The 19,095-nt window shown below is 50.7% G+C and overlaps 1 protein-coding gene across 1 annotated transcript in view; it reads right to left on the bottom strand.

The window, feature by feature from the left end:
• Positions 1–13,668, bottom strand: part of ALPK3 (alpha kinase 3) — a 58,284-nt gene extending 44,616 nt beyond the window's left edge. Inside the window, exons 1-3 of the mRNA XM_064366193.1 lie at positions 13,511–13,668; positions 7,778–7,816; positions 3,889–4,010 (exon numbers count right to left, since the gene is read on the bottom strand). Coding sequence (XP_064222263.1) covers positions 3,889–4,010; positions 7,778–7,816; positions 13,511–13,653 — 304 coding nt within the window. The 5' untranslated portion in view covers positions 13,654–13,668. The remainder of the gene's footprint in view (positions 1–3,888; positions 4,011–7,777; positions 7,817–13,510) is intronic.
• Positions 13,669–19,095: the final 5,427 nt, after the last annotated feature.

Below are 19,095 nucleotides of genomic sequence, written 5' to 3'. Positions count from 1 at the left end.
ACAATAAGCTGGATGTGATGAAACATGCCTGTGGTCCCAGCTACACACACACACACACACAAGCTGGGTGTGATAAAACACGCCTATGGTCCCAGCTACACACACACGCACACACAAAATAAGCTGGGTGTGATGCAACACGCCTATGGTCCCAGCTACACACACACACCCACACACCCACACACAATAAGCTGGGTGTGATGAAACATGCCTGTGGTCCCAGCTACACACACACACACACACACACACACACACAAAATAAGCTGGGTGTGATGAAACACACCTGTGATCCCAGCTACACACACACACACACAAGCTGGGTGTGATGAAACACGCCTATGGTCCCAGCTACACACACACACACACACACACACACACACAAAATAAGCTGGGTGTGATGAAACACGCCTGTGGTCCCAGCTACACACACACACACACACACACAATAAGCTGGGTGTGATGAAACACACCTGTGATCCCAGCTACACACACACACAAGCTGGGTGTGATGAAACACGCCTGTGGTCCCAGCTACACACACACACACACAATAAGCTGGGTGTGATGAAACACACCTGTGGTCCCAGCTACACACACACACACACACACACAAGCTGGGTGTGATGAAACACGCCTGTGGTCCCAGCTACACACACACACACACACAATAAGCTGGGTGTGATGAAACACGCCTGTGGTCCCAGCTACCCGGGAGCCTGAGGCAAGAGGATCGCTTGAGCCTGGAGGTCAAGGCTGCAGTGATCTGTGATCATGCCACTGCACTCCAGCCTGGACGACAGGGGAAACCCTGCCTCAAACAAAACGAAACAAAACAGAAAACATTTTCAGACACAAGGAATCCAACATCTACTCCCCATGTACTCTTTCTAGAAAGCTACCAAAACAAGAATGTAAATAAAGAAAAAGAATGAATACAAAAAAAGCAGGAAACCTATCACAGAAGAGACGTGAAGGGAATCTAAGGATGGCCATTGTGAACCAGATGCAGAGAGACAGTAAGGCATATTGGAGCAGAGGGACTCAAGGGAGAGCGAGGTCTAGACCTTGCCATCACTAGGCCCTCAGCTGCTGCACCGTCTTCAGGGCCTGATGAAAATACTGGGGCAGTATTCAATAAAGCCGAAAAGTAGACCAAGAAAGGAAGACGTGAGAGCCAAGAAGCTGAATTAAACCCAGCAGAAAAGCAGAGGGAAGACCCAGGATCACAGCTGCATATGAGGCCCTAAAAGGCTAGCAGTTCAGATAAAAGAATAATGGAGAGCTCCAAGAGGGATGCCTCCAATCCAAATAACTGCCAGATTGCTGACGTCATTCACTTTGCAGAATATTGTATTAAGAGGCTATTAGGAGGTATAAGAAAAATTAGCAACAGATAACAAAGAAACAGATGAAAAACTATGGAGAGTGCTAACATTAGGAAAAACAAAAGAAAAAAATAGAAGCATAGCAAACTGCAATGTTCAGTTATGAAAAATACTGCATAGGCATAATAAGGTACACAGTAAATGTTGATTTAAACAAAAATTATGATACAACTGAAGCAGGATAGGTAGTCAAGGAAGTAACCATGTCCTCAGGGCACAGCAACCCTCGGGGCCATACAGCCAACACAATAAGCCCCAGCATGAGCATTGCAAAGTTCATTCAAGCAAAGCTATCTCCAGTATGGAATTTCCCATGTAGACAGCAGGAGCATTTTGATTTTACCTGTCCTCAAACTCAGCCTTAGCTCATTGTAATAGTAAAACACGCACCCCTGGGTGGAGAGTTAAGATGCATGGCTCATTAGCAGGGGTGTGATGGCACATGCCTGTGGTCCCAGCTACTCATGATGTATGAACAAGTATGTACAGCTACTGCGCATGTGCACCCAGAGGACCACCCAGAACATGCTTATGAGTAAGTCACACCTCTTCCTACCTCCTCATGAATAATCAATCATGTAAGACTCACAGAAAGAGAGTCTCCCTAGGTGCCAGTCTTTGCCGTCTCATCCTCATGAGAAACCGCGCTGAATTTTCTCTCTCTCAGGGTCTCCTGTCTATTCTGCCCCTAACTTTTATGGTATTGTTTTTCCTTTGCAATACATTGTTCTATCTCCTTTGCTGTGTGTCTCCTGTTTAAATTCTTTTAAACTAAGAAGACAAGAACCAAGTTTCCACAACAGCCATCAACATAACTATATGAAGAAGGTAAGTTTAGCGAAACAGAGAAAATGATGGTATAAAAGAGCTAATTCTTTATCTACCATAATAGAGAACATCTAAACCTGAAGAATTTCACTTATTCCCCAGCACTATGCAAATGTATACATGCCGGAAGAAACAGCTACAAGCTGAAAACAGTTGCTTCTGGGAAGACAACGTGAATGAACTGCTGTATTTTGAAATATGCCTTTTAGTATAACTTGAGGTCTTAAATTATGTGCATATATTAATTTGACAAAGTAAAATTTAGTTTTCTTTAAAAAGAAGGATTAGGGACTTTCTAAATTGAGAAAATAGTATGTGCAAAAGCACGAAGCTGTGAAAGAACCGCGTTTTTCTAGGAAACTGTTAGTGCCACGTAACACAGGAGATGCAGGCGGGAAGCAGCATCCGATGCCGGAGAACAAAAACTGTCTCCCCTACCCGTGCTGCGGACTTTGGCAATGCATCAGCCTCTTTCAGCTTCCTCCTTGGTAAAATTTGACTAAAAATAGCATTTACTTCACAGGGATTTGTAAGAATTCAATGACAGTGGAATCAGGCAACTTGTGAAATTCATCATGCCATACAACGGTAAGGATGCCGGCCCTTCTCTACGTCCTTTGGAGCAGAGAATGTTCTCAGTCTGCAGCTCAGAGGGTTGAGTAAGAGTTAGAACCGCCCAAGTGAGAAGCTGTTTACTGGCTGGGGTAAACAAGTCCTCCAGAATTGGGGAATGTCACAGCTGGAAACCACCAATGCCTTTGACTTAGAGAAACAGGCTCTCCAGAGGGAGCCTGGGCCTGGGACCTGATGGCTGCACAGTTGGGAGGGGTGGATACCCATTTGTGGGTCCTGCAGGCCCTGAGGCAGGTCGGTTGGAGTCTCTACTGGGTGGTCTGGGGGGAGAGGCAATGTCTGGAACCACCCTCCCAGCGCTCCCACCCACTATCCTCCCCTTCCAAGGAGTATCCCTCTGCTTCCTCTTCTACCAAATGGTTGCTTCAAATTCCACCACGGAGCTCAGCGAAATGCAAATAGTAGTCGTGAGTTTCTAACACTTACATGGCACTTATGTATGTCAGGTACCACTACAAATGCTTTGCATGTATTGACTCATTCAATATCAAATAACCCTATGAAGTGCATCCTATCATTATCCCTGCTTTACAGATGAGGCAGCTGAAAGGTTATGTAACCTGCTCAGTGACATCACTGGAAAGGGGATGAGCCAGGACTCCAAGCCAGGCAGTCTGCCTCCAGGGTCTGCAGTCAGATTCACCACATGCAATTCTCCTCTCAGGCTTGAAACTCCCAAGCCTCAACTTACTCAACTGTAACATGAGGACACTCAGGGAGATGGCCTCAAAGATCTCTTTCCATTGGAGTACTTTTTTTCTTGCAACAAATATCCATTAGTCATTATGTATGAGGGTCAGGAACCTTCACTGAGGATCGGTTCTGAGGAAGAGTAGGGTATATATGAGGCTCCAGAATGGGAGTGCCAGGGACACCAGCCCTCACAGGGAGGTTAAACTGGAGAGAACGCTCAGAAAGTAAATGTCACCTCACACAGTTTTATGCACACAGCCCGCCACGCCACCGTGCCCATCCTCACGGTCCCCTTGGACCCTGCTCTGTGTAGAGGCCCTGGCGTGGAGCATACCGACAGCCTTCTTACCTGTGACGATGCAGGTGAACCTGACGTCGCTGTCCTCGGACACAGCCCGGGACTTGAGTGTGGTCTCGAATAGCGGCTGGGTCTCCTCTGTGAGCTGAGCAATGATGGAGCAGAAGGTGCTCCTAGGAAAGGCAGAGAGCTATTCAGAGGTGCCCTTCCCCACAACATACAGCACAGCCTGGCCTTGCCCAAGGCAGCCTCCATCTTACCATGTCTGTCCATCTTCCTGTGGCCAGAGCTCCAGTGCCCAGGCAAGTCTTTCTTCAAGGCAGCCTGTGCCTCTTGGCCAGGTTGGGGCCAGGTGTCAAGGGGCTGAATGGAATTCTGGCCCAGACCCATTACAATAGGCAAGCCACTGACCATGGGCCAGGCTTCTGAGCATGCCAGGCTACTAGCCCAAGCGTCCCATCCCATCACTGTTTGCGGGGGGCCTTCACCCTCCACCTTTCATCTCCAGGGACACTGGTACATGGGGAAACATACGCATAAGTACGTCAAGCCTCGGAGATGGAGCCCCCAGCATAGCAGAGCCTCCATTCGTGCCAAGATGGGAAGGCCAGACAACCCTCAGTGATTCCAGGTCCTAAGAGCACAGGAGTCTCTCCTAGAGCTTGGGCTCAGAAGAAAAGCTCCTACATTTGTGAGTGCGGACCCACAATGGACAAAGAATAAGCTGGCCAATGCCAGGGGTCTAGACCCAAAGGGGGACTCTCATTCATGAGGGTATCAGAAAGGAGAGACCCAGCCGAAATGGGGCTGGAGCAGCCTTGGAAAGCCAGCTGTGGCTCCCCTGCTCCATCCCTGGACACACATGCTGAAGGGAAACACGGCTGGCTGCTCCAGCACCAGCCAGCAGGAGTGCCAAACCACAAACAGACCCGCCCCTGCCAATGCCAGAACTCCGTTCCCTTCTCCAGTCCCAGTCCACCTCCCAGGTTCCAGGAGCATCCGTAAGCGCTGAGTCCAGTCCAAACTCACCAACCACGCTCAGGGCTTACAGTCTTCTCCTTCCTGGGCCCAGGAAACAAACCACCATGCCAAACCCTTTCAAGGGCCAGCATAGACACAGTGCGTTCTCAGGTGTGAAGCGCCACCACACAGCCAGGTTGTGTGGTGCACAAGCCGTGCCCAGCCCTCCTCTCCCTCCCCCGGCACACACCCCCTTGTGAGCAGCAGAGAGGACTGTTTGGGGCAAAGTGAAGAGAAGCAGGAGAAACTGCAGTGAGAAAGACACATCATTCAAAGGTGCCTTTCCCTGTGCCTCGGAGGAAGGGTTGGTCACGCAAGGGCAATGTTTGTCTGTCCATGGCCTCTCTGCCAGGGGCCAGGAGAGTCTGTGGAAGCAGAAGCAAACAGGATCTAGAATCCTATGCACTTTGTGGGGAGGAGTTCCACATTCGATTTATCTTTTCTGTGAACATTATTCTAGACCTGAGTTTGAGGAGAAGGGTTATACCCCAGAGAGTATCTGGAATCAAGTCTGGACTAATAGGGGTCCCGCCATGGTTTCACCACAGGAATGCAGACACCTGGGCATTCATGGAGTTGACAAGGGCCCTCCCCCACAAAGATCACCCCAAAAGGGGATCCCAGTCTCTCACATTCCTTAACATTTGAGCTGGATCTGCAGTTAGACATATTCTATAACACTCCCTACAACATTCCCTCGCCTAACCCTCATCTGTACAATAAGCTTCTTTGCCTTTTCTTCTTACGCCACTCAGAAATAGAGGGCCCTTCAGGGCCTACGCTATCAGCTCCCCGAACACTCAGGAAACGTTACATCTGAAAACGTTTCTTGCTGCTATCATACTAACAGCAGTTTCTGATTTGGGGAAACATGAAATCTCAACCAACAGTTTATAGAAACCACCAGGCTAAACATAATCCTACTTCTAGGATTCTGTAATTAATTCAAACCATCCCTAATTATGTCCTCCCTGCATAATTTGAATCCTATCTCATCCATGACCTCGAGCCGCCCGGATCCAATGTTCAGCTTAGGCCCCTGGTGTGAAGCCACTCGGACAAGCCTAAGGAAATCATTTCGGCTACTGGATAAGTGAGAAAACAGGGAAGCTATGCCTTAAGAAAATTTGCAGAGACAAATGCTCATGCTAGATATTGAACAGCAGGTAGTTATTTTGTTTCATTACTCTCTTTGAATGGAAAAGAACACATCTTCTCAAACTTTCCACATTAGGTCCTAAGCTAATTATAAAAAATGTTTATATTAGAAAACAAGTAACTGCTGAAAGCTGTGGCCAGATGAAAGCCCTCTCTTTAGGGAAGTGGGTTTGGGGTACATTTGGAGGCACAGGGAGAGTCACTGTATATACTCAGGTTCTGCTGAATGTCACACAGCTTCTCGTTGCCACAAGCTTTCTGTCCCCATCCACCCAACCACTGGAATGCAGGATGGACTCTGAGTGTGCTGCACCCAATCCTCTGGAAAGCCAGGAAGTCCACACATCTGGAAATGGTCTTGTCCAATCCTGACAAGTCCTTCCAACTCCATGACTTTATGAGGATATCACAGACTAATCATGCGCCTCTGAAGAACACCGAGTGATTGGTTTCATGAGGTTCGGTGGAGCCTAACCTTGTCCTTAGGTTAGGTTTGCTTTGCCCAGGTCCTCTCCTTTCAACGTTTACCGCACTCCACTTGGAATTAGTTGTGATATCCTCAGTTCCACCCATGAGCCACACAGAACAAAGTCTCCTGCGTGTTCATCCCCATCAAAGACCACGGACACAGTAGGTGCTAATCACGTCTGTAAACACTGGCCATTCAGAAACCAGTTAGCTATTCAGAAATCTTTCTCTGTGTAAAGAAACTGTACTTAACTCTCCCAAATCTATCAGAGTCTGGGATGAGGCCCAAGTGGTGGAAAGTAGCCAGGAAACGTTCCCATTTGGATTGTAACAGTCAGTTCAGCCAAGGGTAAAGAGCTCTCCTCAGCTCAGGAGGCAAGAAGACAGCCATTCAGCCAGCAAACCCGGACCGCGAGCCTGCTCAGGCCTTGCCCTGGCTCTGCAGCAGATTCAGAGAATAAGCTACACAGGAATACACTAACGTGGTACTCTCTGACCTCACAGAGTTCACGGTCTTCAGGGATGGGGAGGAACCAAAGGAAAGGGAAATTCAGAGACAGAGGAGGTAAAAGGAGATCTTAAATGACTGCAGAAAAAATTTTAAAAGGCAGTTGTTGCGGTTAGATGATAGGCATTAAGGCATCACACCTAGATGTGTGGTTACAAAAAACATGAAAACCTAGAATTAGGACCAGACACAGTGGCTTATGCCTGTAATCCCAGCACTTTAGGAAGCTGAGGCAGGAGGATTCCTTGAAGCCAGGAATTCAAGACCAGGGAACACAGTGAGATCCTCGCCAGGCATCATGGTGCATGCCTGTAGTCCCCACTGAGGCTGAGGCAGGAGGATCCCTTGAGCCCAGGAGTTCGAGGCTGCAGGGAGCCATTGCACTCCAGCCTGGGCAACATGACAGAGCAAGACCCTGTCTCCAAGAAATAAAAAACCTAGGGTGGGGAAGAGGTGGGTCATATGACAGGACCGGTGGCTCCCTGTTCTGTTCCCGTGGTGTTTCCTAGGGGCACAGAGATGTCATTGCAGGCATCTCAGGGACCCCTGCCCATATTTCTCTTCCTGAGATCCTGTGCCCCTCTCCAGTGGCCCATGCAAGCATCAACTCTGGCCCCTGTGAGAGCCATGTTCACCTGAGTACCCTCTTATGCCCTCCCCACCCGCCCTCCAGCTCTCCCTCACCCCATGCAGCCTGGTTAGTGCACAAGCAGTCACTCAGTGGCCCCTCAATGCCCAGACCCAAGAAAAAAGCAGTCAGAGAAATGTAGTGCAATATGCATTTACCTTCCAGAGCTGGGGTGAGACAACCGGTTGCTTGATAAGCTAAGCAAAAACAGCAAATGGAATCATTAGGCCAGAAAAGCAAGAAGAAGGAAGTAGGCGAAATCAACAGTCGCAAACTATTAATTGACCACCATCTGGGGCCAGAAGCCTTTCTATTAAAAGGGACCAGCTGTCTTACTTGGCCTGCTCCATTTAGCAAGTGGCCTGACCACCGGACACCAATGTATCTGCAACCAAGAACTCATTAAATGCAGCAGAGACCAGGAAAATGGTTAGGCAGGAAGGAGGCCCCTTGGGGCTGTGCTTGAGGAAGGCATGTCCCAGGCACTTGGGTCACTGCCCCCAGGAGGGAGGCTTACAGCTGCGTGGCCCACAGCACACCAGCCGGGGGGCAGCTCCTGCTTCAATTCTTGGCCTTTGGGAGAAAAGAGCCCCATTCCTGGAAATCCCCTGACAGGCTAGGAGAGAGAGACAGGTGGCTTGGAGAACACCCATCATTAATATGTTAACGTACGGTTAAAGAGGCCACGCAAGGCAAACCAGCTGGGAGAGTGAAAAAGAAAAAAACAAAGCAGTTAATTCAGCAGGAGCTGGGAGGCATCCAGCTCCCGGTCCACACAAGGCCCATTCTGCCCGAGGCCCAGATCATCCCTCCTGTCTGGGGCAGCTAGGAAAGGCCACTGCGCAGGGCACTGGGATGAGGACCCACACAGGACCGCCCCTTAGTGGAGCTCCAGCCCACTTGCTATGAACCAACTATTCCCTCTCCCTCCTCCTTTCTCCCCAGGGGCCTGGATCCCAGCTCCTTGAGAGATGTCAGGGGTCACCCCATCCACACTCACTCCCTTCAGCTGTCCCTACCATGAGAAGAGCTCTCCCTTCCTTATCAGCAGCCCAGCCTGTCCAATGGTGCTCACGGTCTACACCTCTAACCACAAGAAAGCTCTGAGGATCCCATCTCTTCATAAGCACAAACCAAACCCATCCTTTTCCCTAAAACCTGGCTTCACCCCTAACGCCGGGCTCCTGGGTTTGTAGATACCCCAGCGCCCCCAGTCTCCGAAGCTCAGGACCTGCCTCTCCCAGCCCCAAATCCAGTCCATCCACAATTCTTGGCTCTTATTTCCCCCTTTCTCCCTAATCTTGTTACGCTACAATCTAGACCCTCATGCTCCACATTTGCTGACCACCTCAACCCCTTCTCCTTAACCCCCCATATAACCCACTTCTCCAACAAAGTGCCGCAGTCCTCCAGTGTAGACGACACGAGTCTCCACTCCTTGACCGGGCGGGTAGGGCCCTCCGTGATCTACTCACACTTCACGGTCCCTCTGCTTCCCAATGCTCAGGTGCCCCCGCAGCCAGGCCTGTCCCTTATTGGCATGAACAAGTCCTTCCTGGCCCCTGAGCCTTCCCTTTTATCCTCCCTGTTTGGAAAGCCCTCCCTCCCTCCTACTGCTCAACTAAAGCCTGCCCATCCAGCCTTCAAACCTAGTTCTCGTAGCTTCTGTGGCTCTTAGCACAGTGATGCACAGACAATGGGTATTTAACCGCTGTTTACAGAAGGGAGAGAGAGAAAAAAAGAGAGAGAGGCAGAAAAAGAAAAAGAAAAAGGAAAGTGGAGTGGCGGGGGCCGGGGGAGGGAGAAAGGGCAGGGGAGAGAAAGGCATTTTTCAAGCAGGAAGGATCCTGCCCCCCAGAGGGAGCTGCTGCTCCAGAAAAGATGGAAAGGCACATGCTAGCGTGCAGCTGCCTCTGCCCAGAGCTTTTCAAACCCTCTGGAGGCTGCGTGGGCAGAGCCTCCCACGGTTCCGAGGCACCGGCCCACTCCATCCTTTCCTGACCATAAATTTCCTTTGTCCCTCTCCTTTAGGATTGGGAGATTTCTTCTTCTTTGGGTCTGGACTTCTTCCCTGGGAAGGAGAGGGGGACAGTTAGCTTTCTAATTTGGAGATGAAAATGGCAAGTTCCACCTGCAAGAGCCCAGAAGTGAGCTGGGACAGGGGACCCCTCCCCCAGCTCTGCTGCTCCTGGACCAACCTCCTGCTCTCTCTAGGCCTCGCCCTTACGTCGTTAGTCAGGTCAAGAGGAACCCTGGGCCAGTGGGCCGCCTGGTCTCCAGAAGGTGGGAGACCTGCCTGTGCCCTGCTGACTGGGCCACAGCTAGGCTCAGGGCTGTCACGCAGGCAGGGAAGCTCCCCATTTACTGCCTCTGAGGGGGCGCCGAATGAGAAGCATCAAATGTTGGGGCAGAAAGGCTTTAAAGAGTTCCTCATGCCACCCTTCATCTCTCAAAATGGGAATTAATACATAAGCAGAATAGTAAAAAAAAAAAAAAAGAAAGAAAAGGTTGGGGGAGGGTTGGAATTCAGGGCTTGGGAAAAAAAAGTCTCCTCGTAAAGGAGCAAAGTTGGGACGGAGCACAATGGCTCATGCCTGTAATCCCAGCACTTTGAGGGTTGAGGTGAGAGGATCGATCGCTCGAGCCCAGGAGTTCAAGATTGACCTCAGTGATATAGCAAGACCCCATCTTTATAAAAAATAAATAATTAAAAACTAAACTTGACCGGGCATGGTGGCTCATGCCTGTAATCCCACACTTTGGGAGGCCAAGGTGGGCAGATCACCTGAGGTCAGGAGTTCAAGACCAGCCTGACCAACAGGGTGAAATCCCATCTCTACTAAGAATACAAAAATTAGCTGGGCGCCATGGCAGGTGTCTGTAATCCCAGAGTACTCGGGAGGCTACTTGGGAGGCTGAGGCAGGAGAATCACTTAAATCCAGGAGGCGGATGTTGTAGCAGTGAGCAGAGATCGCACCACTGTACTCCAGCCTGGGCGACAGAGTGAGACTCCATCTCAAAAAAAAAAAAAAAAAACCTAAACTAAACTTAAAAAATAAATACATAAAAGAGCGAAGTAGGCTAGAGAAAACCAGAACTGACCACAGAAGCTGGGGGCCTCCATCCCTCCTGGCTTTCATCTATTCTGGGACATAAAAGGCCCTAGGACAATCCTGGCCAGATACCTCAGTTTCCCTAAAAGCCCTACACAGCCTGGCTGACCCACGCTGAACAGCAGAGTTTGTTTCAAAGCTGTGTGTAGTAACATCATAGATTCTGGGACTTCTGAGCCCACCTGGACCAAGAATTCAGGGGGCAGGGGCTTCTGGAACTTCTGAGTGTCCATAGAAGCTAATGAATCATAACCTCTTCTACCCAGTTGTAGCCCCTTAACTTCTCTAGCCTACCCGCAGCTCGCTATTCAATAGGGATGAGGTCCTAGATGCCGGCGATGAAGGGCTGGGCCTACAGTTTGGTGGGACTATCAGCATGTTGGGCCTCTGACCCCAGTGGGCACTGGAAATATTCTTGCAAGGACATGGATTGGAAACCCTTTCAGAGCTGTGGGGTAGAGAGAGGTGCATGAAGAGAGAGGTTCTGGGCCCTCCACCAAGGCCTGTGGTGTCCACCAGCTCAGCTGTCCATCAGCTCCCAGGGCAGCCCCTCCTCACAGGGGCCCATGAGAATGATGCCTGAAGAGCTCCATAACAGACCTGTGTGAAGGTAAACCCAGATGTTGGAGGCAAGAGTGACTGGGGATAGAGCTTGCCTCTCAGCCAGGACTCTGGCATAGTCTGGGCTCAGCTGGGCTGGAACCAATATAGCTGGCAAAGTTCTCGAGGGACTGTGCTTCTCCCTGTCTCTAGAGAGCCCTCCCCACCCACACAAGCAGTGAGGCTGTTCTGAGGGACAGCCGACAGTGTCATGTCTCCCTCCAACACAGGCAGCCCTTGCTAGAGAAGTGGGAATTGCCTCGCCCTCTCCACTCCCCACTGCAGCCCCAGTCACATTCTCCCCACTTTGGCCAAAGGCTTTTCCAGAGACCAGATAAATCTGGCTGTCCTTGTCTCTCAGAACCTCTAGGGGTCTGTGGCTAGCTGGCAGGAGCAGTAAAAAACTCTGCAGGGGCAAAACACAGCCCAAAGTCCAAAGCTGTCTCCCACCCCTCCTGTCCCGCCCCTCCAGGTACCTGATCAAAGAAACTCCTTTTAAGAACATTCCCATTTAGGTCCAAAGGGACTGAAGCCAGCCACTTCTATCCCACCTCTAGCTCTCAGGCTGGCACAAGCTTTATGGTCATGAGGTGTGCAACTAACATTTATCTACCATACAACTGCTCAGCCAGGTAGCAGCACTGTGTCCACTCTCCAGCCCTTTTCCTAAGAGCCCAGATCCCCTGCCCTCCCCATTCTGCCAGGTTTTCAAGGCACTCTTTCCTCCCTTCCTCCATTGCTGCTGTCTCCAAGAAGGACTCTGCTTCTGCCTCTTCTGTTTGCTCCACTGGTATTGACAAAGGCCAAACACAGGAGGCAAAGCCCAGAGAAGTCACTGTGACAAGTGTGAGGCTCCCACAGGGAGGCAGCCTCTCTAGGGACTGGAATAAATGTCCAAATTTCATCCCAGTTTATCTGTAGAGCCAGGAGTAGGAAAAAGGGGTATTCTTTCCTGGCAGCCTGGGCCCTTGTTGAGTCTGACTCAGTCACTAACATCAGTCCTCAGCTCTGCCACAGACATGTGACACCATTTGACGAGTTTTATGCAGAAACCGGTTCCAGTTACATTTGAACTTTCCCAACTCCAAGGTCAACAGGACTCAGCCAATTCACGAGGAAGTGCCCAGGACTTTTCCTGAATGTCCTTGATGCCTGTTTTTATGCTGCTTTAGGAATGGAGAACAAGAGGTCTCTGGACAGCCTCTTGGAGGAATGGCTATTTTCTGCATAATACACGCGCCAAGTTCTCAGGCTATGAAACAACCACTATCTCAACACAAGTCCCCTTGGAAAACAGACTCCAGAAGTGGAGGGAAACTGAGCTGCCCACAGGGAGCAGGAAGTGCCTGTCTCCATGGCAATGCACGTGTCCATGTGTGTCTGTGTGCCTTTGATTGCCTGTATGTGTGTCTGTTGTCTTCGTGTCTTTCTACCTGTGGGTGGCCTAGCTCCTGAAACAAAGCTTCCACACCTCTTTAACTCTTGGAAGACCAGTGAAGGGCTCATCAGTTCCACACCTCCCTTGGCATTTCAATTCCCCACACTGGACAGGGCACTTGGCTCCCTCCGAGCTCCAAGTCCTTAATTCCCAACGTCCCCAGACAGTACCTCTCCCCACCCCACATCTCACCAGCCCCCACTCAGGTCCTGGGGAAGACCCAAGTCCTGGGCCCAGAGGAGGAACCTTATTTACAAAGGTTTGTTTCTTCCTGGGGACCCTCCCCACCCTGAGCTAAGCAGCCCCTACTCTGGGCAGCCCCCCAGCACCCCTTCCCTGTCCCCACCAGTGCTCCCCCGCTCCCCACCAGTGCTCTCCCCCTCCCTTTACGCCAGGGAGGAATTTCAGCCACCCTGGCTTTCCTTATCGCTAGCTGTGGAATCCCAAGCCAGGGAGCAGCAGGGTAGGGGCGGGGGCGATAGGAAAGCCTTCGGGCCCCAGTGAGATCTCCCCAAGTGGAGTCTTTGTCCTCTCTTGAGCCTCGCATTGCCAGAGGCCTGAGGCCTGTGGATCCTGAGGGGTCTCAAGGGGCTATGAAGGCCGTTCCAGCCCAGCCACGTCCCCAGGCCCTGGGCCTTGGGGCTGAGAGAGCTCGAGGGCGCAGGCCCAGCCCAGGCCTCCAGGGGCCAGGCAGCCCTTCCGGGAGCGCGGGACCACCCTGCCCCTCGGTGCCACTCACCTGGTCTCGGGCCGCACGCTGAGCAGGTAGCTGCGGCTGGCTGGGCTGGGGATCCACACCGGGCCGTCGTCCTCGCCGTCGCCCGCCGACCCCGACCTCCCGCCCGCGCCCCAGCCTCGGTTGGGGGCCCTCCGCGACCCCATGACGCCGCCCTCCCCGACCACCGGCCCGCACCCGCCGCCGCCTCGCCCTCCCTCCAGGACCCGGCCTCCCGGCCCCTGCCCGCCGCCGCCGCTCCCGCCCGCCGCTGACGCGCGCCCCTATTTATAGCCGGTGGCCGGGCCGTCGTCACCTGCTGCTGTCCCTCCCCCGGCCCGGCCCGGGCAGCGCGGCTCCGAGACGCCGGGGGGCGCCGGGCCCCAAGTGCCCGCCCCAGGGCCGGCTCCGCGTCCGCTCCCTCGGCGGGCCTTGTGTCTGCGGCGGCGCCCCGTCGGGCGAGGCCCCGGAGGTCTCGGGAGGAAGGCGCGGCGGGGGTCCTGGACACGGAGACCGGGACAGGCCCCTTCGTGGAGCTCCCAGGACCCGGCTCCCCGCCAGCCTTCCTCCCCTGCTCCTGTCCCGTGTTGCAAACGAAGGGTCCACGAGGCCTGGCCGGGGCCAGGGGAGCCAGGTCCACCGCTAGTCAGCTTGGGCAAGGAGCCGAAGAACCGGCCCTCTTCCCGGCACCAGGCCTGACTGACCCTCGCCTCGCCTCGCCAGTGGCTGTTGGTCCAGCACGTAGACAAGCCCGGCCACCTCCATTAGTGACCTGAGTCCCTGGGAGGCTGGAACCCCTCGGGATCTCTCTCTCCTGTCTGCCCCCTCACCCCCAGTAGCTAGCATAGATTAGGGGGTCAATTAACACTTCTAGAATGACTGAACCTCCTTCTTCACTCCTTCAGCCTCCATTTCTCAGCACCAGAGGGGGAAATGGGCTGAGTCCTGACGCCCAGAAAAATAATCATGCAACAATTTCCAAGAACTAGTGCCAAGCACTGCCGAAACCTGGTCTAAATATTGGAAATGCCCACAGACTTTTATCCATCCTTCCTTCTCCTATTTTCCTGAAAGCATCCAGAAAGTACCTGAAGCTCGCTGGCTGTAATTGTTGAAAGTGGGAGCAAAGGAGTCCAACCCCTCTGTTTTCCAAGCTGCACCCATCCCCACGCCTTTTGGAAATGACTTTCCCCTACTCTGTATGGTTCCAATGGCAACTACCTTGTCCTCACATGATCCCACTCCTGGCTTCAGTTGACTGGCATCAAACTCAAGCCAGGCTATTCATGGTACCCCATCTCCCTGACTATAGACCCTGGTTGTGCCAATAACATTCTCTAAAACATTTTTAACTGGAATTGGAAAAGAAAGCCAGACCCTCTGCGGTGGAAAACTGAGCTGTGAGGACCCAGCTGTCAGCAGCACCCATGTTTCCTGCTGTGTGGAGTAAGCCAGTTTAAAGGGAGGAATAAGGAAGCCTGCACAGAGAGAAGCAGAGGAGAAGGGCACAGGGTCCTGATGGCTTTCAGGTGCCCTTGTTCAGGTGTTCCTGGGGTCCGGCTTTGTCCCTGGTCTTCCTGCAGGTTGGCAGTTCAAATTTTCCTTGGAATCTTTGTACCAAAGAAGTTCTCCCTTTGTTCAAGCTATTTCCAATTCAGGCTTCTGTTGGGAGAAGCATCCTGACCAATATTAAAGTATTCTCTCCTGGTGATCCCAAATTCATCTCCTCATCCCATGTCCCCATTCATTCTTGCTCTTGGCTCTCTGGAGGTGCACAGAATCTTCAGTCATCTACAGGGTAGCCCTTCAAATATTTGAAAACCCACTTGAAGTTTTGGTTCATTTGTGTAAATCATGTATGCTGGTTCAAGCAGCAGAGAAAAAAAAGGGGTGGGTGGGAAAGCATGTGAACACCCATGTTTCAGGTTAGGGCACAGGTGCTAGAGGCAGGGCGCAGGATCTCTGCCTGTAAGAAGCTCACAGTCTAATAGGTGGGACAGGCAACATACCATGCAGGGGAAAACCTACAATTTTAAAACTATGTATAGGGGAGCACCAATGTTTAGAGAAAAGAGTGGTTAGTTCTGCCTGGATTAGGACAGTTTACAAGTGTGGGAAGTAGAAAAGTTCCTTTTTAAAGTTTCCTTTCTTGCTAAAGAATAAGTGTGCTACAAACTATGTTAAGCCCTATCCTATGTAGCTGTTAGACACGCCATGCTTACAGGCACATAGTACATTCTTATGTCCTTGTACTTTAAACAAGATATCTGTGTTGGACGTGCTCACAGGCATGTCCCAGCTCTCCATGCTTTTACCTATTTAGAAAAGTTTTAAATTATTAGCCAATCGGGGTTTAGTTTAGATCGTAAGGTCTGGCTCCAGCCAACGGAGATCAGACTCAGCAGTAAGGACGACCCCAAATGTGTAAGGGATAAACGTGTCTGTTTTCCTTTGTTCGTTGTCCTCTTGGGCAAGCTGGCTAGCAAGAGTACCTTTCCTGCAGTCCAGGAAGTAAAAACTGCATTGCTGAAAGGTCCTTTGTCTCAGTGCTAATTTTTCTTTGCGGCACCGAGCATCTATTTCCAACCACAAGGAAGAAAGTAAAGCTTGAGAAGGATTTTGTAAATTACACAGATGCTCACCAAGTAGACTGTAATGGGTGAGAAGCAGGAGACACCGAATATTCCAGATAGAGGGAACAGTATGTATAAAGATATAGAGGTATGAAACAGGCCGGTATGCATGTCATTTGAGCATGAAGTAGAGAGGAAAGTAGAGAGAGGATGACGAGGCAGGGGCTAGAGCCTTGGGAGCTTGCCTAGCACTCTGGGGACTCTGGACTTCCGTTCCAGGCCATTTCTCATATGACAGTGGATATGATGCCACTAGTTACCCACTCCACCCTACCAATTTCCTTTTGAAAATGTGGCCTCTGCAGAGGCGAGACCATAGCAACCTACAACTAAATTAGCACCTAAATTAGTGTGGGTCCGGGTTCCAGACACTGTTAACAACTTTCCCAATTGTCAGCCAAATTATTTCACTGACTCAAGTTTTCATGGAGCCTGTGAGTTTTCAACAAGCAACCACTGTTCATCAGTCTTCCCCACTCCTAAAGTCTTATTATCCTACATACACAATCTTACCTTTTTGGTTTAAGTTAAATCTCATCTTCCTATCCTTACATTTTCTTTCCATATTGTCTAGATCTTTTTAAATTCTGTCCATCATCTAGTGCTAACCTATAAGGTAATCTATCCTTCCCAGCATTATTTTAAGAGAAAAAAAAGTGGCTTTTTTTTTCTCACTATTTTGCCCAGGCTGGTCTTGAATTCCTGAGCTCAGGCGAGCCTGCTGCCTCAGCCTCCAAAAGTGTTGGGATTACAGGCATGAGCCACCACGTCCGGCCAAGATTTGGAGCCCAGCTTCCTGCTATCTGCAAATTTAACAAGCAGACTTTCTCTGTCCTCAACCAAGTTCGTGATAGGGGCTGAGCTGAGTAAGGAATGTCGAGGCACTCAGGGATGGAGAGGTCAATAATGTCTTCCTCTCCAAGCTCACAGTCTAACAAGAGAAAGAGGACATGGAAAGTTGCGTGCATCTCAATCAAATACCCACCACTTGAACCTCCTTGTCTAACAAGGACTAGGCTAGGAGTCCAGAGGCTAATCCTACTCTTGCACTAAGCAGTCGTGTGACCTTGGCCAAATGTTTTGCCATCCCTGAGCTTTAGCTTTCTCTTTTGTAAAATGGAGTGGGGCATTCCATTTATGATCCTGAAGGTCATAGCTGTTCATTCAGCAGGTATTTATTATTACACATGAGGCATTATGCCAGGTGCTGAGGGTACAGAGATGAATAAGTTATACTCTCTGCCCTCAAGAACGTCTCAAGCCTGGAGAACAGTTAAAACAGAATCATTACAAATCCTGTGACAGAGGTTCGTACATGGTGCTGAAAGAGCACAGAAGAGCATGTGCCTTGGTTCTGCATTAGGAAGTAACACTGGCCAGGCACAGTGGCTCACACATGTAATCCCAGCACTTTGGGAGGCCAAGGCAGGAGGATTGCTTGAGTCTGGGAGTTTGAGACCAGCCTGGGCAAGAAAGTGAGATCCCATCTCCACAAAAAATTTAAAAATTAGCTGGCCACACGTCTGCAGTCCTAGCTACTTAGGAGGCTGAGGTGGGAGGACCACGTGAGCCCAGGAGTTGGAGGCTGCAGTAAGCTATGATTGCACCACTGAACCCCAATCTGGTGACAGAGCGAGACCTTGTCTCAAACAAACAAAGCAAACAACGCAGCACAAGGCAGTCAGTGTTTGCCATGCACTGAAGAAGCACTGTAGGAATTTGTTATTGGTGCCAGGATCCCTTCTCTCAGTTATTTTGAACTTCCTGGGGCCCCAGAATAAACTGGATCCTTGTAGTAGGAAAATCTTGGGCCTGTTTTTGTGTTAGTGAACACACTCACGGCAACAAAGGAAGCTGCCTGCTCCCTGTTAGAGAATGGCGGAATCTCCCAGGACACTCAGACCCAACTAGGCCAGCCCCTCTCAACTAGGTCTGAATGAGTTTGAACATGCCTTTTATTTTAACTTAGTTCTGTCCCTTCCCTTTCCTACCCAGCCCCCTCTCTTCCAGGGTTAACAAAACTCAAAGAGGACAATCCATCCTCCTTTGAAGCACTGGCCATGGCACGCATTACCCAATCCTTAACCCCAATATTATTAGCCATTAGGACACCATTCCACATTCCCCTTGACCATCCACCTGAACTGATGAAAACTAATGGTCACCTCACATGGAGTGCAACCATGGCGGGCTCTGGTCCCCTACCATCATCCTAGCCTCTCTGATGACAGCCAACACCCTGGCAGAGGTCCAATGACCTTGTCTTCGCAAAGAACTTCACCCTCACTTCCCTTTCACATCTCAATCAAACACCCACCACTTGAACCTTGTACCTCTAAAATGTCAGCTCCCCTGTAGCCTCTATGCTCTTGAACTCCTTCCTGGCTCCACCCCCACCTCATCCCTATTCACACATGAACACAGTGCAAAGTGGACAAGAACTTCAACTACACCTTCTTTAGGGAACTCATTGCACTTGCCCTTGACCCTCTGCTAAGTTTACCTGGCAAGTTCCTAACCTGGAATTGGGTTGTGGGCTTTCTGCTCCAGGGTTGGCCAACATTTCTGGTTTCCAGCCTAAGTCCAGGCTCGGGAAGCTTGGCAACCCTTTTACATTCTCCCAAGCTGACCTTTTCCTTTCCCTCCAGCAACTGTTACAAAAAAGATTACAATCTCTTTTGCCTTCCTCACTTGCAGTGGTCAACTGTTCCTTCAAAATGAAGAGAAAGTGAGAGCACTGGGCAAGAACATCTGCTTTAAGGAGGACAGGTTGTCTGTGTCGTCCCTGTGTCACACTAACCTGTGCTTCCTATGTTTTCTTCCTTTCCAAGCCTCTCAAACTGCTGGCCTTCTCAGCAGCCCTACTCTAACAGCTCTCTGCCTCCCCTGCCAGGCCTCCTTCCCTCTCCCCACTGCCTGAGGATGATCAAATGTTTGCTTGTCTCTAAAATAGTTACCCCTTTTTTTTGTTGAAAC

Source organism: Aotus nancymaae, unplaced genomic scaffold (assembly GCF_030222135.1).
Source record: "Aotus nancymaae isolate 86718 unplaced genomic scaffold, 86718_ANA_hifiasm-v0.15.2.pri h1tg000064l_0, whole genome shotgun sequence".
NCBI classification, from domain to species: domain Eukaryota; kingdom Metazoa; phylum Chordata; class Mammalia; order Primates; family Aotidae; genus Aotus; species Aotus nancymaae.
The sequence above is the reverse complement of the archived record's forward strand: the minus strand, read 5'-3'. Positions and strand labels throughout refer to the sequence as shown.